The 23184-nt window shown below is 54.6% G+C and overlaps 7 protein-coding genes across 7 annotated transcripts; 4 read left to right on the top strand and 3 right to left on the bottom strand.

The window, feature by feature from the left end:
- Nucleotides 1–1745: 1745 nt before the first annotated feature.
- Nucleotides 1746–2945, bottom strand: LRP88_13757 (uncharacterized protein; the record flags this gene model as incomplete). Its single annotated transcript, XM_083250113.1, has 2 exons — nucleotides 1746–2855; nucleotides 2931–2945. The coding sequence occupies 2 exons, from the start codon at nucleotides 2943–2945 to the stop codon at nucleotides 1746–1748; spliced, it is 1125 nt and encodes a 374-aa protein (XP_083094447.1).
- An 812-nt stretch (nucleotides 2946–3757) lies between these two features.
- Nucleotides 3758–5686, top strand: LRP88_13756 (uncharacterized protein; the record flags this gene model as incomplete). The annotated part of the gene is made up of 6 exons (XM_083250112.1): nucleotides 3758–4074; nucleotides 4132–4653; nucleotides 4706–4856; nucleotides 4912–5244; nucleotides 5300–5563; nucleotides 5624–5686. 6 exons carry the CDS (start codon nucleotides 3758–3760, stop codon nucleotides 5684–5686), a joined length of 1650 nt encoding a protein of 549 aa, XP_083094446.1.
- Nucleotides 5687–6822: 1136 nt separating this feature from the next.
- Nucleotides 6823–9917, top strand: LRP88_13755 (uncharacterized protein; the record flags this gene model as incomplete). Its single annotated transcript, XM_083250111.1, has 2 exons — nucleotides 6823–7393; nucleotides 7450–9917. The coding sequence occupies 2 exons, from the start codon at nucleotides 6823–6825 to the stop codon at nucleotides 9915–9917; spliced, it is 3039 nt and encodes a 1012-aa protein (XP_083094445.1).
- Nucleotides 9918–12774: 2857 nt separating this feature from the next.
- Nucleotides 12775–14174, top strand: LRP88_13754 (uncharacterized protein; the record flags this gene model as incomplete). Its single annotated transcript, XM_083250110.1, has 2 exons — nucleotides 12775–12883; nucleotides 13303–14174. 2 exons carry the CDS (start codon nucleotides 12775–12777, stop codon nucleotides 14172–14174), a joined length of 981 nt encoding a protein of 326 aa, XP_083094444.1.
- Nucleotides 14175–14929: 755 nt separating this feature from the next.
- Nucleotides 14930–15686, bottom strand: LRP88_13753 (histone H4; the record flags this gene model as incomplete). Its single annotated transcript, XM_083250109.1, has 6 exons — nucleotides 14930–15040; nucleotides 15094–15156; nucleotides 15204–15291; nucleotides 15381–15396; nucleotides 15449–15480; nucleotides 15541–15686. The coding sequence occupies 6 exons, from the start codon at nucleotides 15684–15686 to the stop codon at nucleotides 14930–14932; spliced, it is 456 nt and encodes a 151-aa protein (XP_083094443.1).
- A 1144-nt stretch (nucleotides 15687–16830) lies between these two features.
- LRP88_13752 (GATA-type transcription factor) lies at nucleotides 16831–18204 on the bottom strand (the record flags this gene model as incomplete). The annotated part of the gene is made up of 1 exon (XM_083250108.1): nucleotides 16831–18204. The coding sequence occupies one exon, from the start codon at nucleotides 18202–18204 to the stop codon at nucleotides 16831–16833; it is 1374 nt and encodes a 457-aa protein (XP_083094442.1).
- Nucleotides 18205–20995: 2791 nt separating this feature from the next.
- LRP88_13751 (oxidative stress survival, Svf1-like protein) lies at nucleotides 20996–22366 on the top strand (the record flags this gene model as incomplete). The annotated part of the gene is made up of 4 exons (XM_083250107.1): nucleotides 20996–21018; nucleotides 21136–21351; nucleotides 21407–22208; nucleotides 22274–22366. 4 exons carry the CDS (start codon nucleotides 20996–20998, stop codon nucleotides 22364–22366), a joined length of 1134 nt encoding a protein of 377 aa, XP_083094441.1.
- Between the last annotated feature and the right edge of the window lie 818 nt (nucleotides 22367–23184).

Below are 23184 nucleotides of genomic sequence, written 5' to 3'. Positions count from 1 at the left end.
CAGTCACGATTGGTCAGAATCATACTTAGTTACTGTCCTCCTTGTCTGAGCCGGCCAGGACTGCTGGTTTGGACCTATCAAAGCTCGACTGGTTTTGGGGAAAAGAGCCAAGGTCCTGTAATCTCCTGTTGGCCGGATGGTCTTCCTTAGCCAGCTCGCTCTTGCCCAGGCAGGTAGGTAAGTAGGTTCCCAACTTCCTCCCCCCGCTCCTTCCGTTGTCCGTCGTCCGCCTCACGTTGCCTCCGGCTCTGGGCCATACGCCGCACCTATTGAGGTGTAGATCTCTCGTCGCATCATTGATCCTTTCCGCCTTTCTTCTCCCCTCTTCTCCCCTCGCTTCGGGTCTCTCTCGACCGACTTACTCGCGCCATGAATAATGCAATCCGAGGCGGAGACGTCCTCGGCATGGGTCGATGAGGTATCCTTGGTGTCAGCCTGACGTGGGAGAAGCCCAAGACTTGCAAGAATAGAGCTGATATTGCCCAGGCTACATCCCAACCCTCTACGGTGATGGCTTGCGGCTGCGGCTACGTCAACGTCTGTGTTTGTGTCGTGGCAGGGCGCCCTCGCTGCAAAGGGACACCGAGGCTGTAAAGGGAAAACGACCAAGTCCTCACCTCCAATGCTTCACGAGGAGGCGACGACGCCAATACCCCCCAGCCAGCCCAGCCCAGTCCAGCCCAAGCCCCAGCGACCCACAAGCCTGAGGACCCGTGGAAAGAGAAGATGAACCAGAAGGCTTCCAGAACAAATTCAGAAACCGCCTCGGCCTGTTTCCACCTCACCCACAGAGCGTTTTGGGGCCCCTTCTCGCGCCCTAGGGTGGAGAATCGACGTCAGCACAGACAAGGACCTCAAATTGCCATGTACCAGCTCACGTTACGCTCAGCGGCCACACGAGCACTCATGTGCCTAGGCACACGCTGCCGTGATCGAGAGCTCTTTAATTAATTTTTATTCATATGAATCATCGTTTGAGTCACGACGGCGACGGCGGAGGCGGCAACATACCAACAGCTCCCATATCACCACATGGCACACGCCCCCCTTGTCTACCGGATCCGACCTCCCGCCCGCCCGGCCGACACGGACCCATCGGGGAACGAGTCCGGGGGTGTTGAAGTGAGGAAGGTTTGCGAATCCAAGACCGTTGACGACAAATTAACCTTTGCCTCATTCACCGACCGTCCATCGCGCCCCAGGCCGTGGCTAGCCTGCCTCGCTTCGTCTCGCCTCGTTTCGCGCTTCCCGAGCATTACTTGAACATCTATTCGTCTTGGAACACTCCATGTCACTTCAGACACGTCAAGTTTCGTACTCCTCAGATTGCTTGCTCCAAGGGCTCCTGTGCAACCGACCCGCGGGACCGCCTTGTCACGCTCCGGCAATTACAGGCACAGGGTAATGGAACGTTTCCAGACGTTAGGACAAGGCAGTACTCTGCTCGCCTCCGCTTGTTCTCCGGCCATTTGCGGACACTGGCAAGGCCGAAAAGACGCCGCTCCGTGTCGGGTCCGGGTTTGGGATCTACCCCCAGTCCCCACCGCGCCGGCGTCACGGGCCGAGATGTTACGGACACTGGGCGTTTGCGACCGGGCAGGTCGATGAATTTCCCTACCAAGACGGGATGGTCACTGAAGCGTTGGATGATGATACTGGAAGCGACTGCCGCTCTCCTGTAAGAGAAATGAACTCGCTGCATCTATCACGCGTATGTGGCATGTTGATTGATACTACGACTCTATTCAAGACAGCAGAAACCAGCACGGAAGCAGACCGAGCAAAGCCGCGCTGGTCAACCAAAGCGAGAGCAGGACGGGCAAGCTCATCTTGGCATCGGGAGCATGGCGATAGTACCGTGCGATTGCGGGATCTGTCAGCGACCAGTCCCAGACGGTACGCTCAGTCATCCGTTCCGTAACCTCGACATGATCGCCGATGGACACGATGGCGTTGTTGCCAGGCTTGCTGACGAGGAAACCATATCTGCCGAAGACGGGCGAGTACTTTGCACCAACGTCAACCCTCCGGTCAGACATGAGCTTCTTGAGCACTGTGCCACGCTCTCCCTTCGCTGTACGGCCGGTGTCATAGTCGACGTTGAGGGAAGTACAGCGGTTGCAGTTCTTGGTCAGGGCGATTCTGTGCGCGCCATTGATGGACAACTGCGCCCAGAAGTCCTCATCCCACTCGATCTCACCGTCCAGGACAATGTTGGGCCGCATGGCTCGCATGTCCACGTCGCATTCGGCCAGGCGGGCACTAACGTTGTTGAGTGACTGCTCCGTAGCGAAGAGATAAGGGGCACAATCCGAAAAGGCAAGCCAGTCCTCATCGGTGCGAGAAAACCCGTAACCCCCGACATAGCTCGCTAGCCACGAAGGCCATGACTGGGGGCATCTCTGGGCACTAGGTGAAAAAGTTCCCAAGACAGGGCGTCGACCATCACCGATGAAGACCAGGGCGGTGCTGAAGCCGAAGCACGCAGAGAACCATGCGTCGTACTCCGGACCCATGTGATATGCGACGACCAAGCTTTGATGAAGATTGACGTCGGCTCTGTCCAGCCCGTCTAGCTTTGGGTCGATCGGAACGTCCAAAACGGTGTCTTGTTCCGGCTGCCAGGGAACCAACGGTTCTTGAGGAGTTATGTACCTGACGCGGATCTTGTCACCGACAATCTCCTGGGCAAAGAGACTGCACTCGGGGAATTTGGACAGCTGCATTTTTGTCAATTCGCCCGACTCCTCGACCTTGCATAGCATAAAGCGGCGATCGTGTTCAAGACCCTGGGGCCCCAGTTTGGCGGATTCCAGCTGGATTCCCCGGATGCCCTTGATAGGGTAGAACCAAATCTGGCATTAATTGTTAGCGACGGGCTCCAGGGTGGTTATCTTATCGCATGCGGCGTAATGAACTTCGCATCATACCTGTGTGACCTTCATTGCTTCTGCGACAGGTTCAATTGACCTCTCAGGGCGCCTGTTTGTTGCTGATGGGGATGGCAGAGGTTGACTGATTGATAATCGAGATGAGCAACCCCACCGTTGTCGGCGCCACCAGCAAGCGATTGACTAAGCCATGACAAAATAATAAAGAAACTAGGCGGCTTTGAGAGCTGAAAGTCTGCCTTTGGAGCTGGAGGCGCGCACGCAATTAATGCTTCTTCGGCTCCCACTTTCGGCAGTGTGGGAGGGGAGCGTCAATGTTAGTGTCAATTGCAGGCAGAGCTTGCTCAGGGAGAAGGGTTAGAATTGCCGTTGCTGGCGCGCAAATCTTTTCTCAAGAGTCCCATCAGGAATGGAGTAGTTGACTTGGCGGTGCTCAACACTGTCGGGCCTCCCTTGTCTTCTATTTTGTTTTCGTCTTGTTCTCTTGCTTTGCCCACCGTGTCCTTGCATCTAACAACCAGACGCACCTGAGCCTAGTCGTTGTCCCTCGATATCACCGATTCTCGCCGCCTCCGACTTCGGGAGAGTCTCGGAGTTCCTCCCGTGAGATCTCGACCTCTGCCAATCCGTGAAATAGTTTTCCGCAGTGGGGACGGCATCTGGGCCCTTATATCAGCGGTTGCTTCAGTACCTTATTTCATCCCACTTTTCCTTTGCACGCTCAATTCATCAACCCAACGGACGGAGCAGCAACAGGTCAGCCCGACTGAAGCTCGGGAAAGTTGGACGATTCGGTGACCCTGCGCTTGTCCTCCTCCGGGTTATTGTCATCACCGAGCTCCGGCGGCGTAGCAATCGCCGGTACAATGGCCTCCGATCCGGCATCCAGGGGCGGCCATCAAGCCCCCACTTCCCGAGAGGCTGAAAAGACACCCGCCAACGTCGACGACGCTCAAGATGTTGAGGGAAGCGGAGGAGAAGAGGTCAAGGCCGTGTCGGGGCTGGGAGCGCGTCCCGAATGCTTCAAGAACACTTTTCAGGAGGTCGCATTCGTCTTCATGGCCACCATTGCCATGGCGACAAATACCTTTTTGACTGGCTCGACAGTTATTGTTACGGCGGCCATTGGCAAGGACCTTGGCATGACACAGAGCCAAATCTCGTGGATTGCTGCTGCTGCAACGTAAGTCTTAACATATTTATGTCCTCTCTCGCCTTCAGTCCTCTAACTCGGTTGTAGGCTTACTGCTGGAGCATTCCAGCTTGCGCTGGGCCAGCTCGCTGACTTCTTGGGCCGCAAGGCCGTCTTCCTCTTCGGTATGTGCTGCTTCAGCGGAGGCTGTCTGATCGTTGCGTTTGCCCAGAACCCCTTCTGGATGGACATATTGTGTGGCGTACTCGGCCTGGCTTCAGCCATGGTGGTGCCCCCAGCCATTGGCATTCTGGGAGCCGCTTACAACGTGCCCTCGCAGCGCAAGAACTGGGCCTTTGCAAGTTTCTCGGCTGGAAACCCCCTTGGATTTGCCCTGGGTAGTATAGTCTGTGGTATTGCAGCTCGCATCTTCAACTGGCGGGCCGGCTTCATCCTCCTATCCATCATCTGGGCCGTGCTTGGAGTTGCATCCATCTGGATTGTTCCGAGCGTCGAAGCCTTTGAACCAACACCATTCAAGACACGCATGCGCACAGCTCTGAGGCAGTTCGATAGTGTTGGAACTGTCCTGACTGTTACAGGTATTGGCATGTTTACAGCTGCTTTGACGTATGTTCATGTCCCTCTCCCCATGCTTTGGGTTGGACTAACTTGTGTACAGTCTTGGTCCCGATGACGGCTGGAAGTCTGCGCACATCATCGCCATGCTTATCGTTGGATTCTTTCTCCTCGTCGGCTTCGTGGTCTGGGAGAGCTACTGGGAGCACCCCCTCATGCCGCTCCATGTCTGGAGAGACCGTAACTTCTCGTTGGTATGTGTCTGTTGTTGCCGTTACTTCTCGGCAGTTTTCTTACCAAGGATAATAGCTTGTCTTGACGGCGATTCTCGGCATGATGTCCTTCGCTTCCTCCAACTTTTGGCTCGCTCTCTTTATGCAGGAAGTCAAGGCTTATGATGCCCTCAACGTCGCGGTGCACCTGCTGCCCCAGGTCATCGCGGGCATCATCTGGAACGTGGTGGCGGCCAGCATCCTCCACAGCATCAACAACACCCTCATCATGGCAGTGGGCTCATTTGCCTACCTGGGCGCCAACCTCCTTCTCACCTTTCAGAAGGCGAATACGATATACTGGGCGTTTATCTTTCCTTCTCTTATCATGAATGTCATTGGCGCCGACTTTCAGTTCAACGTGACCAACGTAGGTATCCTGATGGCTCAAGGGACAAGGGACAGATGCTAACGAAATCTTATAGATGTACGTCATGCAGTCGCTTCCGATTCACCAGCAATCATTGGCCGGAGGCATTTTCAACATGCTTATTCGTCTGGGTTCGACGGTCGCCATTGGTATTTCGACGGCAGTGTACAGCTCGGTTGGGGAGGCGCAGGCCGATGGCGGCGATCCGGTTGTGCCCTACCGAATGGCCTTTTTCGTGTCGGTTGGACTCGCGGGACTGAGCTGCCTCTTCCTGCCGTTCCTGCGCATCGGAACTCAGGGCAACACACCTGCTGACAAGGTGGCGGCGGAGGAGATGACGGCGTCGATGGGCTTGGTCAATCCCAATGCTACGGGTGAGACGGGAGATGAAAAGGCGGAGAAGGGACCGGTGGCCTCTGGCCCTGTAACGGAAAAGGAATAATAATGGCTGGGCTGAGTCTTGTGTCTTGGCTAGAAGGGAAGAAAAAAGGTGCAACGCATGAGATACGATACCCCGGGAACAGCAAAATGATTTGAGATCCATGTGGATAGAGGGAGGATCGAGAGGGATTCAGCTAATGGGCAAGGCAGATTGCTTGGCAGGCGTAATGACGGCCGAAATAGGCAAAAAAGACATAGATGCAGTAGTTAGCCTTGGCGCGGATTATCACTAAAAGTTTCGAAACCACCACGTCACGTCATTTCCCTGAAACCCGTGCGGGCATGGTCGTGAGGTGAGGTGAGATTTACACCAACACCAACACCGGCATTCGCGTCGTCGTTCGTCGTTCGCTCTTGAGCTCGCGCCTAGAAACACCTGCAGTAGTCTAAGGTAACCCTAACCCTTGGATTGACGTCGTGTCAAAGTGCGCCACACTCTAAGCCCTATCGGGCGGGATGGAGCGCCAACCAATGAGAGCCGCCGCCGCTGATGTAAGGCTGCGGGAACGAACGTGGGAACCGACCTCAACGACCTCGACCCTGAACCTTGCTTGTGAAGATGAACTTGAAGGACTGAAGCGCATCCTAGTCGCAGAGGGGAGATGTGCATCTTCTGCTGACTGCTTGTGATACGTTCGACCCGGCTCAGCCCTAATGCTACGATCCAGCTGGTGCCGTCACCACCACGTCTCGTTGGCCATGCCAGTCGAGATCGGCGGGGCATCTACCACGTTCGGAGGAATTGGAATTGCAATCGTTGACCGCTGGCTGGAAATAGCTTCGCCTTCTGTGACCCTGGGACTTCGCGGGCACTAAAATCTCACAAGCACTGCGCTGTGCCAGCGACGGAGCCCCAATGGCCCCATCCCATAGCCTCAGCAGCACATCTTGGCTGGATGATCCTTCATACTCTCGGGCTCATTCCCTGTGTCCCCATTGTTGTCTTTCTTCCCATTGAGGCAGTCCTTGCGGAATTGCCAACATGTATAAAGACGTATCCCACGCGCTGCCAGGTCTGCCGAGATGCGAGGGAGTTGAACTGCCGTTGACCATCACTCATCTCGTGAGCGCATTCTCACACCAACGACACTCTTCTTCCCCAGAGGGAAACCAGCATCACCCTTAAGGCGCAACACAATGGCGCTCGAGCGTTGGGGCATTGATCCGGCCAAGGTGCCGCAGCAGCCGTTCCTCCCCATCGTGAGGCCAGAAGGACCATCCTTCCTCGACACAACAGCCTGCCTCTGCGCATTGCGACCTCTGCCCGGCGCCGATCAACTCACCGGAGACGGATGGAGATTCGAGCGTGACGAGGCCGCCTGGCAATGCATCGGAAACCAGACCCAGGTCGTGTACAACGCGACAACAGGAAAATGGTTCAAGTCCAAGAATGGCAAGGGAAGCATCGACGACCTGCCCATCTACGACGCGTCGAACCCTCCCAAGACCAGCGAACAGCTGACATGGGACGCTCGAACCCGGACACTGAAGCCATTGGAAGACAACAAGAGGCTCAGTGTCTACGACCGAGACTGCACCGGCAAGAATCAGTCCAGCTTCTCGACCAGCTTCTATCGCTCTTACCAACAGCTGCTGAATGATCAGCTACCCCTAGATGCGGCGCCGTGCTGGAGACCTGGCGCCTTGCCACTGCAACTGCAGTCCGTCGAGTCTTGGACCAAGGATGGCTGTAAAGAAGGTTTTCTTTGTGAGTCCCAGTTGCTGAGCCTCAGCCATGTGAGAAACGAGTTCTAATCAGTCCAGGCATGAACAACACCATCAACTCACTCCCCCAGTCATGCCCTCCCAATGAGATGTGCACAGTCGGACGACTTTCACAAATGACCTGCCACTACAAAGGCGAAAACATAGGCATGGGTCCTTTTGAACCAATCGTTTGCCAGCAGGGCTACTACTGTCCTCTCGAAGACGAAGGCAAGAAGAAGTTTCGATGTCCAAAGGGCTCATACTGTCAACCTGGTGCTTCCAAGCCGACGCCTTGTGCTTCTGGCAGCCTCTGTCCCGAGGGATCATCATTCGAGCGCTTCATGGTTCCCCTGGTGGTCCTGATCATTATCGACGTCCTCCTTGTCATTGGCATGTTCTTCCTGATTTTCCGGCAGCGGTGGCACTCTACCTCCAAGGCGCATGCCGGCACCCTGAAGAGGCACAAGACCATGAGGGCTGTGAGAGCCACCATCACTGGATACAAAGAACTGCCCGAGGGACAAGACAACGAGATGGCCCCCATGAACCTCTCGTACAGTCCCTATGCGCCCTACTCGCCTTACGACATGCCACATCGAGAGGGTCGTCCTGGTCATGGCTTCGAGGCAGCTCTGGCACGGGGCAGCACCGATAGCTCTGATCAACAGCACAAGGAAGCCGAGGTCTCACCGCAGCTCAAGGCCTTTGTTGATTCGATGCGCAGAGCAGCCGAGGCGACAAACTTTGGTCTCTCCTTCAGGTACTCCGACCTCAGCTTCCATCCTAAGAAGGCCGTCAAACCAGTTCTCCAGAACGTCACTGGATCCATCGAACAGGGACAACTCGTGGCTGTCATGGGTGGATCGGGAGCCGGCAAGTCGACATTTGTCAACGTGTTGATGGGTAAAACTAGTAACACTAGCGGTATCGTTGCCGTCAATAATACCCCGGGCAAGATGAAGCGTTACAAGAAGTTGACGGGCTATGTGCCCCAAGACGATATCGTACTGCCCGAGTTGAGCGTTTACGAAAACATTGTCCACTCGGCACGCATCCGGCTTCCTCGAACATGGAAAAAGGCCGACATCGAAGCTCATGTCGAGTCTGTCATTGACTGCTTGGAGCTGTCGCATGTGCGCGATTCTCGAGTCGGCAGTGTAGGTAAGCCCGTCATTAGCGGTGGACAGAGAAAGCGAGTGAGCATAGGCATGGAGCTGGCGGCTGCGCCCATGGCCATCTTCCTTGATGAGCCAACCAGTGGTCTCGATGCCACCGCCGCATCTTCCATCATGCGCACGCTCAAGGCAATTGCGAAGCTCGGTATCTCCATCATCGTCATCATCCACCAGCCCCGAACCGAGATCTTTGAGCTATTCGACAACCTCATTCTCCTCGGAAACGGACAGACCATCTATGAAGGACCCCAGCCTGAGGCCCAGGCATACTTTGAGGGCATGGGCTTCCATTTCCCCGAGCATAGCAACCACGCCGACGTGATTACTGACATTATCACCGGAAATGGTCGAGAATACAACGCCAAAGGTGACGTCTCCAAGGAGGCCCTCATCTCCAACTGGTCAACATCTCGGAAGGCCAAAACGGCCGAGGATTTCGAGCGCAGGAGTGTCCGATCGACCATGCTGGGTGATACTGGCATGCGCCAGGCCCTCAAGAAACGCGGTGCTCCATTTTTCAAGCAAGCCTGGCTCTGCCTTTGCCGTGCCATGGTTCAACAATATCGCACTAAGGGAGCCTTCTTCGCTGAGATGGGACTTGCGGTGCTTGCCGGAGCCTTGCTAGGACTCGCCAACAACCCCAAGAACGGCATAATGTTTGTTGGCATCTTCCACGAACCCTACGAGGTCTTGTCGACGGCCATCGATTTCATCTCTGCGCCGCAGTTTGCCCTCCTCATCGCCATTGCTGTTGGTCTCGTTGCGGCTGCCCCTGGAGTCAAGCTCTTCTCTGAGGAGACGCTGCTATACAGACGGGAGGCCGAAGCAGGACACTCCCGATTTGCGTATTTCATTGCCAAGGTGATTTCTGTCTTGCCGCGGATGGCCCTTGGATGCCTCCATTTCACGACACCCCTATTCCTATTGTCAGTGCCCATCATCGACTGGGGTCTCGCGTTTCTTACCAACCTGCTGTACTTTTACTGCATATATGGTCTTGCCAGCATCGTGAGCATGGTCGTCCGCAGAGAAGATGCGCCGCTATTTGCAACCATGATTGCACTCATCACTGGTATCCTGTCTGGATCAGCACCGCCCCTGTCGTCAGTCAAGGACTGGCACATGGAGTGGCTTTGGCGAGCATCCCCGGCTACTTGGCTTGCGGAGATATACTTTGGGCAGCTCGTGGCACCGTTCGCCTATCTCTACAAGGTTAACATTGCTGCGCGAGAGACTGGATTCGAGTTGGATCGAAAGTGGATGAACATTGGCGTCTTGGTTGCAATCGGAACAGCATACCGAGTTCTCGCCTTTGTTGGAATGGTGCTTGGGCACCGACTGAGGAGGTAGAGAGCAAGGTTAGAGTTCTTCTGGGTACGCATGTCCATATCTGGATGCTCGAGATGGGTAGACTTGAAGGTATCTGTAACATCCCGTCTGGTTGGAGATGATGGAATGTGACGCCTGGTGATGAAATATTGGACAAGGGTGATTGTTGTTATACCATTGTGCTTCCAATAAAGGCAGGAGCTGGGTACCTACATCCATCGTGTAGAGCTCCTTCCAGATCACGATCAAATGTACATGATAGCCATGACATGTGACTTTGTGTGTTGGGCAACTGAACCTTGAAGGTGCTTTCATGTCTCTTGATCCGATTCGTTCAATGTTTGACGATTCAACAATACCCATTAAACCTTTAACCACAGCAGAGATAATCTACAAGGCACAGACAGCAGCTTCGTCTAGCAAAAAAGAATTACCTCGGGCTGCCTACTCTCTTACGTACCTTGCTCAACGCACCCGATCTCCCACATGCCGAAAACCCAGGGTCCATCCGTGCAGTGGTGACGGCGGCTCCAGCAACGACGTTGCTGGCGGGCATAACCAACTTGGGAACAGATCGCCGGTGGTCAAACGTAACGACGGACATCAAGTGTTTCGCGTTCCGTGCCCCGTGCTCCATTCGAGTTTCGTCGTCGAGCGTTTCATGAGCGTCTCTTGGCATTCCTGAAGCGCGGGCCCGCATTGACGGGGAAACGATGGTCGAGCACAGGCATGCTACTCCGTATACTACCTACATCCTACATCTCTAGCTGCAGCGGTCGGGGAGGGGATCGAGGATGCGACGGAATTCTCAGGATCAGAAACGCTCCCCACGAAAACGGAGGTGACGGAGATGAAGATGGCGGCAAGTTGCGAGACGACGGTCATTCACAGGCAATGGCTGGTGACTAAATGCAACGAGGCGTTGGAACTATCCCGCACGATCTTGTTACCGTTGGTAACCAAGCATTTGTGGTTGGGCGCAGGAAATTCAATTCTCGGCTGGTCCCCCACACAGTCGGTTGGGCCATGGGCCACGGCCTTGATCCAAGGGGTCCCCAGTCAGTGTCAATGTCTAGCGGGCGGCGCGTTTAACGAGCTGGGCCAGTCGGGGATATGCTTGATACGTCAGCAGTGGAGCTGGATCCATGAGGGAAGCCATATCCGTTCTTGGTTGACCTCTTGCTGCATTCACTCATCCATCCATTCCTGATGGCGCCCAGTGTTGGTTTGCCCTGGTTCGACTCAACCTTTGATGTTCATGGGGGCGCTGTAACCAGAGTCAGGTTACTACGTACGCGTCGAGGACCAAACTATTGGACTGGCTGCTGCATGAGAGAGAGATGGCGTCAAAGACGATTGTGCCGCTACGGTTAGTGGCATGAGGAGACACACCCGTCGTCGCGGGTCCAGACTCTCGTCCCAACAGACAGGCTTCACATCTGCCTGGGCTGGGTTGACCGATCCCCAAGGCCCCCTGACGATCCAGCGACGACAGTGATGGCTACGTGCTAGGGACGTTGACGTTAGTGCAACGAGCGGTATCGATGCAGCGGGATGGCGGGCATCTTGTGGCGTCTGGACAATTAGGCGTTCGCGCGACGGCTCATGCGCGTTATCACACGATTGCCCAAGCTACCGACGTGAGGGTTGCCAGCGACGATTAGTCCCTCCAGCGTAGGCCAGGAGCCCACTCACACCTGAGGGAAGCACATCTCTTGGCCCGGCTGCGATATCAAGTTGCCCCGGGCAAGGTGAGGGCTTTTATCTCGAGCCCAGGTGAACCCGACGCTGAGGTACCGGACTCGCGTGCTCTTGACGACAATTGATGAGCTGAGCGGGCGGACGAGGGTGGAGGGGAACGGTGCGACCAACGCCACGGGTTTTAATGGGCTACGCCAACGGTGAGCTAACGCCTTTCTGGCTTGCTTGTCGGCTCGGCTCCCCGCTTCTCTTTCTTTATTGCTGGGTAGAAGGGGTGGAGTTTAGAGGGGCTTGACCCTCTCAAGCAAGCCCCTGCGAGACCATGATGAAGTTGGCTGATGATACTTCTGCTGGCGGCGGGGAAACGGGCTGGGGGGCTGCTGCTTGCGGTCTTTTTGGACGCTCGCAGCTGTGGACGATGAAGCATGATTGGAGGAGGGGATCGAGATAAGAGACACAGAAGAGGAGGTCGAGGGGAGAATGAGGAGGAGGGCGAGTTGACGTGACGTGCCAAAGTCAAGCTACTGCTGCACAGGAGGACGACCATGCCGCGCGGGCAGCACGTCGACGATATCGCTCACAGAATAGCGTCGACTGTCACGCAACCACCACATGGGAGCAAACCGCATACGTGCTAGGCTTGGCACTACCTGGACGACAATCTCAGTCGCCGTCAGAGGTTGGGAGAGAGACAAGGGACAAGGAAGACCCTCCCAGCCCAGGGATCCGGGCTCGCAAGGCCGTGTCAGCGCCGCAAAAGATGCAAGGATTCTAATGCAGAGTGTGTTGCATTTGAGAGGCCAAAGGGCAAAGGGCGCTACGGCCACCAGAGCGTCGGGTCGCCCAGAACAAAGAGCTGACGACCAATGCCTCGAGATCCAAAACTTTGAAATTTCTTCTTGATCCCCCAGATTCCACCCCTACTTCTTCTTTGCTCTCCCTCCTCTCTCTCACTTCATCTCTTGACATTATCATACACACCTACTATTACTATTACGGATACCCATCTTGTTCTTCTTGCACCATCTCTTATTTCTTGTCCAGTCTACGCACTTGTTCTTGGAGGCTGGTTTCCTTCCTTGCTCTACTCTATTATCTCTCCCTTATATTTGTTCTCCTGCTGTCTCTTTAATACCTACCTTACCCACCCACAGCCATCATGGCCACCTACACAACCATGGAGGGTCCTCACCATATCGCTATCAGGGAGCTCGACCTGAGGACCTGCCACCCAAGCACCATGGCAGACCGAGTCGGTGCTGTCCCCGTTCTCAAGACGAGTGCTGGTGAGTTTCTCCCCAACTTCCCTTCTGCCTATTGTTGTTGTCGTATTTCTTTTCTTTTCTTACTCGTCTGGGCTGTGGTTGGACCCTTGTCTTCTTGGACCCGAGTTTTTTCGCTTGTCTAGGTCCCCTGTCACTTCGTTACCTCGGCCACCACCATCAAGGCCACCCCTGTCATGAGTTTCAAGGTCAAGGTCAACCTGGACGACGAGCTCAAGCGATGAGCTTGAGTCACAGTCAGACCTTGCCTTGAAGCTCGTAATGGTGTCCTTTGGAGGCGGACGGTATCAGAAATGGCATTGGTGGATAGCTTGAAACAACTTTTGTCTGGGAGCTTGGTCTTCCGCTTCACCGTTTTGGAAATGGCCTCGACGAGACACATTTGCAGCCAAAGCCACCATGACTAACACTTCGGCCCGCAGCCTTCTTCACATTCCTCCGCGCCAATCTCGTCCTTCACTCGGCCATGACCTCGGCGACCAACTCTCCACAGCTCGGTCCTTCAGTCCCGTTCTCCTCCTATGTCCCGCCATCGCCCTCGCCGCTTGCCGCCAGTGGTCCCTTCTGTGGCTTCGATGACGACGATGACATTGAACCGCTGTCCCTCGAGGTTCTCGACAAGCCTCAGGACAAGGTCGAGGGTCTTCGCCTGGTGGCCGACTCCATCGCCCAGATGCGTCAGCGAGCCTCGTTGAACCTCGTCTTCCACCCACTATGCCTCGCTGGTCTGTCTACTGCCCTCGCTGCCATTTACCACCTCGGTGGCGTCTCTCGTCTCGACCCCGGCCTTGGTATGACTATCTCCTGCGGTGTCATCATGAGTTACCTCATGGGGATCCGATACCTAGCCAGTGGCTACATCTCCCTGGCTGAACGACTGCGCTGGAATTGGCTGCGGGCCGACGATGGTGAGGAGGATACCCTGCTTGCTGCCCGCCTCAACGACGATATCATTGGAACGCTCGTCCTGCGTCTCGAACCCAACCCAACCTCTGGTCACAGACGCAGACGATCTCTCTCGCTCCGTGGTGGAAAGGGTGTCATCCGCGCGTGGACTACCAACCTCCACTACCGTGGAAAGGGTGTTGGCAAGGACCTCCTCCATGAGGCCGTTCGCGTGACCAAGGAGCGTTGCGGCAAGGACGCCGAGATCGGTTTCGCCCAGGAGCACGCTAACAGCGCCATGCTTCTCCCCGGTATCTTCAACGCGCCCTTCCGCAGGGACGAGGTGCGGGCCACCAAGGCTCTGGACGGAGTTCTGGCCGACTGGGACATGTTCAAGAGAAGAAGGTAAACGCGGCCATGGCATGAAACAACAACATTACGAGGACATGAAGGGTCCTACAACCAACGAGTTCATCACCGAGAAAAGGCGACCAATGTGAGACGATGATGAGGAAGAGACGGAGAATGAAACCGGTGACGATGGAGTGATATAAAGTCCAGGAGACGATACTATCGACGGGAAGACGCGGCTGTAATCAACAAACAAACTACACACAGATACCACTAGAAGAAGGGTCATGACAGAGACTCGAGGAAACTAGACCACCAACTAGGTGGAGGCGATACCAGACTGGAGGTTATACCATACGGAGGTTATACCAGATGGAGGCTTATACGCCAGGGGAAGAAGCACGTAATGGCGGGAGCTTGCTTGCTTGCTATATTTTTTGGATACCTACTTGTACTGTCACTTGAGATACCCCATACCTATTTCTTTCGTTAAAGAAGAAGCTCATAATTCATTGGGTCATATCATGCATGATGGACCTGGTGCTAATAACAATCTCTGATCTCTCTCAACTCAAACAGAGTGCCAATTTCCTTCCCTTGTTCTTCAACGTCGAAATTATCCCCCAGAAGGTGAAATGCCCAACCTCTCTTTTGTCCGTCTCAAAGCCAAACACGCCCGCGAGATTTGACAGACAGAATTCCAAATGACAGAAACAGTTTTGTCCCCCCGTACGCCGGTAAACTCCCCCCCTTTTGCGTCGTCTCATGTCATGTACATGATGGCTTACTACAAGCCCGGGCACGATGAACCCCTTAGCGGTATCGAAGAGGTTGGTGAGCGTCGCGCCTCTTTGCCTTGTTCTCCGCCGTGTCTGGGTCAAACCCGTAGATAGGACGGCCGATACGTCTCAAACTGTGGATAACCTAGTCACCAGATCAGCAGAGTTCCAACATGGGCGCCGTTTGGGTCAACATACGTCGCTGATAGTGACGGTCTTCGCGTTCCTGTACTCGACGTAGATGATGCAATCGCGAATCACCTGCTTGGGTGTCAGTGTTGGAGCAGCTAGGGCAGATGGCTACTGACGTTCGTGAGAAAGCTTTTAAGAACTTTCCGCGATTCATCGTAAATATCGCCAGAGATACGCTTCACGCCGCCGCGGCGCGCAAGTCGTCTGGGGTCTCAGTCAGTACTCTGCAGTTCTCGAAGAGAAGACTCGAGGTTGGTCGTCAGTTTCCCCTCTGTGCAACAGTCAAAGCTCACCGGATGGCAGGTTTGGCTGTACAATGTTAGCAACACGTTCATGCATAAACAAGTGAGATTATACTTACTGACTCCAAATATACTGTCCGTCAGAACCTTTCTATGGTGAAATCATTAGCATCTACCTTGAGCGATGTCGATGTCTTGTGTGAAGTCTCACCGGTGTCTCTTCGTCCCGGGTAGGGTCTTCCCGCCCGGCCCCCGGCCCATTCCAGGCTTGTGGGTCATACCTCTGCGCACTAGAGGATTCAACGGATTCATCGTCCTCAGGCCAGGACCCCCGCGAGTCGCCGCGGTGGGAGGCATTGTCGAGAGATGTTGTCGATAAGAAGCTTGATTGATCTGCAGTGGACCGGCGCGAAATGGTCTGTGCGAGCAAATGCGTCTCAAAGAAAAGAAAGAAAAAAAGCGATTGTAGAAAGAGCTCGGTGTAATGAATACCAATGCGACAAGTAAGTAGGTATTTGATTCTGGTGTGTTTTGTTTTCCAGAATAACAAAGAGAGAGGTGGCGAGCTCGAAATGCCGTTGGAGGGGAGAGAGCTATCATATCACACCCTAAAGCCTACCTAAGGTTCAGGCAGACGGGAGGCCGGTCTGCTCATGAACAACACGTGACCTCACTATGCAAGCAACCACGAACACCATCATAGCAAACGGGAGCCAACATAGATGCAAACCATTTGCACGTCTAGTAGATTCTAGACGCTACAGGGAAGAAGAACACATGGATAAGTAGGTACCTTCGTATACAAGCAGCAAGTAAGAGCAATATGGACGGATTATGTAATAGTCGTATACTTTGTTAGTTGTAGAGTGAGTACCTACGTCTAGCCATAGATTCCAAATATCATCATAATAAATACACTCAAAATTCATATTAACAAGATCGAATATTTTGTATCATCTCGCAAGCAGCGTAACTTTTCGTAGCCTAGGTCGATGTGCGCACTTCTCAAATCCCCAACCGTACACAGCCTCCAGAGGAAGCCAGTAAGGCTCAACTCCATGATGCCTTCGACCAGGCGCGACATGTTCCCAAGTCGCCCGTACTACGTAGTTGGTAACCCGTCAATCGATTGAAAAAGGGTCCAGCAAACTTGACATCGTCATCGTCCCATTAAAAACCATGTGTGCTCCCCAATTGTCTCGCACAATCAAAACAGTTGGCCTCAACGCCAGATTCCTCGCTACCACTGCCCTTCCGAGGTATAACATGAAAACAAAGTGAGCGCGCCCGACGCCTCTCGAACAAGGGTATAAAGCAATAAGAGTAAACGATGCGGAAATATTATATCATCCATCGTCGCCGTCGCATCTTGTGAGGCTAGTAGCATTGATGCGCCGCCGACACAGGTATTGATACAATGACAGTGGAACCGAATTCGACGTTCCAGCGTCAGCTGCGTGCGACATGCTGAGGGTCAAGATGATGTGCAACGTCACTCTTATCATGCTGTTGCTGCGATTGCAGGCTCAGTTGCTTCCACTCCTTCGGTGGCTTCAGGGGCAGATGCCTCTGGCGCGGATACCTCTGGTGCAGCGGGCGCGTCAGGAATCTCGATGTCTTCCGGCACCTTAGTCACTTCTTTGCTTTCCGAAGTTTCAGTGGCTTCAGCAGTTGCGGTGGCTTCGGTGGCTTCAGGCGCGACAGGAACATCTGCTGTCTCAGTCGCGGCAGGGACCTCAGGCGTTTCTGAAGGCTGAGCGACTTCGGGAGCTTGGGTCACTGCGGGTGCTTCAGGAACTTCCACAGCAGGAGCAGGAGCAGGTTCCGTGGCGGTGGGCTCGGTTGGCTTAACCGCCTCGGCGGCCAGCAGGGCCTCAGCAGCAGCCTCAATGCCCGCGGCAACCTCATCCTTGATCTGTACTTCGGCAATGCGGGGTTTCTTGGCTGGGCGCTCTTCCAGAGCCTCTCTAGCATCTTGGGCTGCCTTAAGCTCAAGTTCGAGGTCATCCAGTCGTCGCTTCAAGCTGTTTTCTCTTCTGTGGCTGTCCTCGAGTTGCGCGCGCAATTGCGCTTCACTTTCTCTAGTGGCTTCCAGTTGAGAACGCAGCTGGGTCTGTTCTGCGCCTGCGACTTGTTGACCACTTCGCGCGACGGCTTCTTGCTGCTCCAGCTGGCTCAAGCGACCTCGGAAAAGCTCAATGATAACTTCAAGCTCACTGACCCGAGTCTTCAAGCTCGAGTTGTGAGCGATAAGCTGTTCATGGGTCTGTGGGGCCTCCATCTTGCGGTCGCCATTTAGGGGGGATGTAGCTCGACCTTCCCCTGTAGCGACGTAGCCAGTCTGGTATGGGTCTTCGACCATGAAGGAAGACAGGCTATGCGAATACATCGAGGGGGTTCCGGTGCGCGAGATCGGAGAGTCGGATCCATCATGCCCATTGGCTGACTTTTGTGATGTTCGTCGGGCGGCCTGAGCAGCATGCGCCGCGGCGGCAGCAGTTTGTCCGGTAATGTCAACACCGTTGGGATCAGTGGAGACGAAGTTCTGGGCTTGCTGTTGTTGCTGTTGCTGCTGTTGCTGTTGTAGCTGTTGTTGTTGCTGTTGCCAGAAGGGGTCAGTAAGGGGTACTGTGTCGGGCGCAAACAAACACACCTTTTTTTTGTTCGCCAAGTCCGGGCGCATCGTCTTGACGCGATTGCGGCTCTTGATAACGTCCGTCTTTAGAGAGATTGGCCTAGGGCGGCCGTGGAGCTTGAGGAACAGACCGCAGGCATTGCACAAGACGGAGCCAAATTCGTCGCGGCGCCATAACGGCGTGGTCGAAGTGCTGCAGTTTTGGCAGGTTGGCTGCGTTGATCCGTTAGTTGCCATCATGACGCCGGTTGTTGAAGATGAAGTCCAAGGCGAAGCGGGAGGGAGGGCGATGATTATTATCTCGACCACGATAAGAGGATGGAGTAAAATTCTTTGGCTGCAACGTAACTGGCTTGATAAGCCCACAGGAGAGCCCCACTCGACCCCATGATAGGCTTAGTGCCATCAAGGATATGCCGATTCACGTGACCATATCAATCGGCCGCGATAAGACGGTGAACAGCAGTGGGCCACCCCAAGGACCACTACAGGGCACCACGGAGCATGGGCACTCGGCGCTCGCTCCCTTGTGTAATAAGTTTGCGGTCCAGGTGACATGGAAACCGTGGGTCGGTGGTCGTGAAGGAGGCCCAGGAGTGTGATCTCGGGAACGGACTGATAAGATAATGACATAAGAAATCAATCTGGACTCACCAGGTTACTCCCGGAACCCCCACTCGTCGCGGCATGCGATGTGGCGGTGGGCGGCGCGACTGCTGGAGATGCAACAGCTGGCGATGCGGCTGGTGGTGCTGCAGCTGGCGATGCAGCAGTGTGTGGTGCGCTAGGGGACATCCCGAGTGATGGATATGGCTCACACAATGTTCTGTGGATGAGTGTTAGTAAGTGCTAGGTCAGACGGATAGTAAACGGCCAAGGGTTCGAGTCGCTTGAAGTTGAGCTTGGGCTTTGTGTGACAATCGCGACATGATCACATCCAGAGAGACATAATCCCGTACCTTAGTTTCTCCGAAGCTGCGCAGATTGCTGCAATGTCTGCGAGACCTGGTGGTGCACCGTTGGGGTCGTGATCTTGTTGAGTTGTTGTCGTCTGTGGCAGCTCATCCTCCATTGACGACGAGGTCGTCATGCCCGTGGGTTCCATGGTTCGGATATGTACCTGGCGCCCCCACTGCAGAGCAGCTTGCTGCGAGATACGTAGTCTGGATAAGTGCGTTATCGATCAAGATGTAGCCGCGCGCTGATAAGATTGATCAACTGCGGCCGCGCGGGCGTCAGGGACGAAGCTTGAGAGACAGCGAGTGGACGCGAATAAGCCGGGGAATAGGCTACGGCTACGTCTTGCAAAACAGAGAGCCAAAGTGATGGTCGGCGCCAACAGGGGGTGTGCAGTGTCGACGAAGCGAGGCGAAGCGATGTCGCGTTGAATGAATGATTTGATGCGATGAGATGAGAAAGCTGAAGAAGAAAGCAAGCGTGATCTGGGAAAATCAACATTCCCCGGGGCCCCTAAGCTGAGAGACGGCGGCGCGCGTGCACTGATCAGCGACCGAGTCTCAGTGAATGAATGTTAGTATTAAAGGGCCGACACGCCGAGCGAGCAATAGAGTTGCAGACTTTTGTTTTTGGCTGCAGCAAGAGCCTTGGAAGGTTTAGGGACTTGCTGATTGGACAGCTGGCCGTTACACAAGCAATTATTACTGTCCCCTCCGCAATGTGGCCTGTCAGCTTGACTGACTGGCCGGCTACCTACAACCTGGGTACTGTAACTGTCCGTCCAGCGAGTCGGGAGTATTCGTATTCCTAGGTAATGCCGGATCTGGCAAACCGTCTTGTCTTGGTGTTCGTACGAACGTAAGAGCTACCATCATAGATCACGCGCTCCGAGATCTCATCGTCCTGTCTTTAGGGACGCGCCGAGAAACAAAAACTCACCGATCGACGAGGATTCTTAATCGCCATCTCCCGCCAGCCTGTGGGGTTTATTTATTTGTCCCTGGTTCCTCGTCGAGGCCTTCCAGAGAGGCGGACAATTTCCCAGGGGGGTCGCCAGCTGGCCGAGCCCAAATCTCTTTCTGCCCCCGTGATGGGGATCCGCAGCGAGTGATTTCGTTGATCTGGCCTCCCTCCGTTGGCCGGCCCCTTTTTGGTAATTTTCATAATGACCTGATGCTGTGCGCTTCTTGTGGTGACGCTCGGTAATTAGTAGAAGCCATTAAACTGGTTATTGGCGTGTAAGCGGCCTCGGGGGAGTGGAAGATGAGTGCATCTAGAATGCATGATCTGGCTATTGCTGAGACTAATTTCACCTTTCCACGGCCATAGAAGCTCGGGTCTATTGTGACGTAACGTCGAAGTTCAAATAAGAAACAAGCATCAAACAGCCGAGCCCCGACGATGCCTGCCTGTACCACTTTCCCAGAGCCCCTATTCGCCTTTTCTTGACCGGATCTGCTGGGGCAACTCGGCGTCTCTAGGGTAAGGTGACAAGAACCATGTAATTGGGCATGGCTGAGATTAGTACCTCGCCGTTGCTGAGTCCACGAGGCCTCCCGCAAATTCCGGAAGGCACGGAGTGACTACTGCTAATCCAAGTCCACCAGGCCGAGAGCAAAGTGTGGCGCATAATCTTCCCGCGTCTGCCTGGGCTGAAGGTAGGGAAAACAATGCCGGAAACGTATGTCTCGTCGTCAACCTCCCCAGCACCTTCAGATCCGAGTAAGAAAAAACGCGTCTCGAATACGCGTTTTCTCACCTCACACACGTCATTATGGCTGAGGGCCCCACGTCTTCAGCCACACTCCGCTCGGCCCTCACTCCATGATTGACCCCTCCAAGGTTGCATCAAGTCAAGCCACAAAGAAACCTAAGGCTGTAGGTACCATGCCCCCAGCGGTGTGAGAGTAAGTGACATCCATCCATCCCCATCGATTCAAGACTCTTAATTGGAACCTCCCCCAGCATTTCTCGACCCATCATCACATCCTTTCTCCGCCGAACCCGTCGAGTATCTTGTCCTCTGCTCCCCTATTGCTCCAAATATCCAGTGCCGTGCGAGAATACCTTCATCATGTTCAACTGGGCCAAGCAGCAGTAAGAAACGCCTCACCCATCCAACCCCACCTTGGCTTGGACCCTGGCCCAGCTCGGCTGCCTTTGTCTTGACCTCAAAAAGCAGCAAAAAAACTGACGATTGAACCCTCGCTCTAGGCTGGCCAATGTCGCCGGCACCCAGGAGCCCATCTATGGCCCCGAGGCCATCAAGTCGGTCGCCGTCGAGACCGAGAAGACGCCCTTCACCGAGGCTAAGCGTGAAGACCTGAAGTGGCAGGCCATGGACTCGACGTCGGTCGAGACTCAGACCATCTACATTTTTGGCGAGAACGGCTACATCGCTCTTCTCCAGGTCATCTACAGCAATGTTGCGTATGTGCGCCGTGCCCGCTTATACTGGACGTACAGGCTAACATGGAAACCAAAGCGGCATCCGCACAACCTGCCAGTTCAACTGCAAAGTCTTTTACCCCGACCGCTCCAAGCCCATCCTCTGGTGCTCGACACCCCTCACCAACCATGACTTTAGCGAGGACATGGCAAGCTTCTACGCCGACGACCTCGCCGTCGAGCTGTCCGAGGATGGCACCTTTTACACCATCAAGAGCATGAACGACGAGCGGGCCATCGTCAACCTCAAGCTCACCCGCACCTCTCCCGGCTTCCAGGCCGGCGCCACCGGAAAGACTCTGTATGGCACTGACCTCGAGAACCCATGGGGCTCCATGCGACACGTCTTCTGGCCGCGGTGCGTGGCCGAGGGCACCATCACCACCGACGAGGGCCCCATTGATTTCAAGGGCCGCGGCTTCTACGTCTACGCCCTCCAGGGCATGAAGCCTCACCACGCCGCCAGCCGGTGGAACTTTGTCAACTTCCAGGGCCCCACCTACTCGGCTGTCATGATGGAGTTCACCAGCACGCCCTCCTACGGCTCCACGCTCGTCAACGTCGGCGGCATCGCCAAGGACGGCGAGATTCTCATTGGAGGCTCCAAGAACACGGCCACTCATACCCAGGTTAAGAACGACTCGGAGAATGACTGGCCGGAGCCGAGCCATGCCAAGTACACCTGGTCGGGCACGGACAAGGACGGCAAGGTCGTCGAGGCGTCCTCCGAGGGACCTTTGGAAGAGCGCGTTGACCGCGTCGATGTCATGGCCGAGGTGCCTGGCTTCGTCAAGACGATTGTTGCAGCGGCTGCTGGAACCAAGCCCTACATCTATCAGGTTTGTTAATTAATTTCCGCATCAGCCGATAATGTCCCATGCCCCTTGCTGACTCGGCCGTATAGTACCACCCGAAGCTTCCCTTGAAGCTCAAGATCGGCGACCAGGAGATCGTCGAGGAGGGCACCATCTTCACCGAAGCAACCTTTATCTCGTAATAGACAAGACGGTCGTTTTATTTCACCTCTTTCTTGAATCCGTCTTGGATCCCTGTTCTTACACAGATACAACTTTGCATCCATCACGTTGGGTAATAATACAATAATCAAAGGGTCGGCGTTGGAGACGGCTTGGTCACTCGCTTAGATACAGTCACTGATGGATGATGCCCTTGAGGTTCTTTTTAATAACCTAGCTCGCTCGCGAACTCAAACTTCCATTTAGACGGCGGGGAGTCTCGCCGCGTCGTGTAATTGAACCTTTGTTCGCTCGGATCGCGTCCCGCAATCGCTCCATTGTCAGCTCCATGACAATGTCTCTTGTGACGAAGGGAAGGGCAGGGCAGAACAAGAGATATTAGCCCATAGAGGAGACAATGTGGAGAGGGAGAAGCCAATAGTATAGGCGATTATTAGGTACCTAAGGTAGGCCCGCCGTACTCAAGGGAGGGAGAACCCGATGGCTCCATGCGAACCATTGGGGCCCTCTATTCATTTACCCACTGACCATGGAGCAAATGTCTCGCCGCGGCGACTCTCCTCTCTGAACTTTACGCTGTCTCGTCACAATCTTGGCCATCCCCCACTCCATCTTTTGCTCCCTCTCTGTTTCTTCACTCCTTTTTTGCTTTTTGGGTTTATTGACGTGCATACATTCAAAACACACAGATGATCTGAGTCGTCGGGAACCCCTGGCGTACCTGACTAGAAGCACCGAAGAGCTGATGATGGATCATGAGGGTGGGATCGATGATGTATGTGTGTGTGTGTCGCGGCTGAGAGGGGTTCGCGACTTATACGCGATTGTCAACATTCCT

This window comes from Fusarium phalaenopsidis (genome assembly GCF_050370095.1).
Source record: "Fusarium phalaenopsidis strain FUZ10S chromosome Unknown contig_32332, whole genome shotgun sequence".
NCBI classification, from domain to species: Eukaryota; Fungi; Ascomycota; class Sordariomycetes; order Hypocreales; family Nectriaceae; genus Fusarium; species Fusarium phalaenopsidis.
The sequence above is the reverse complement of the archived record's forward strand: the minus strand, read 5'-3'. Positions and strand labels throughout refer to the sequence as shown.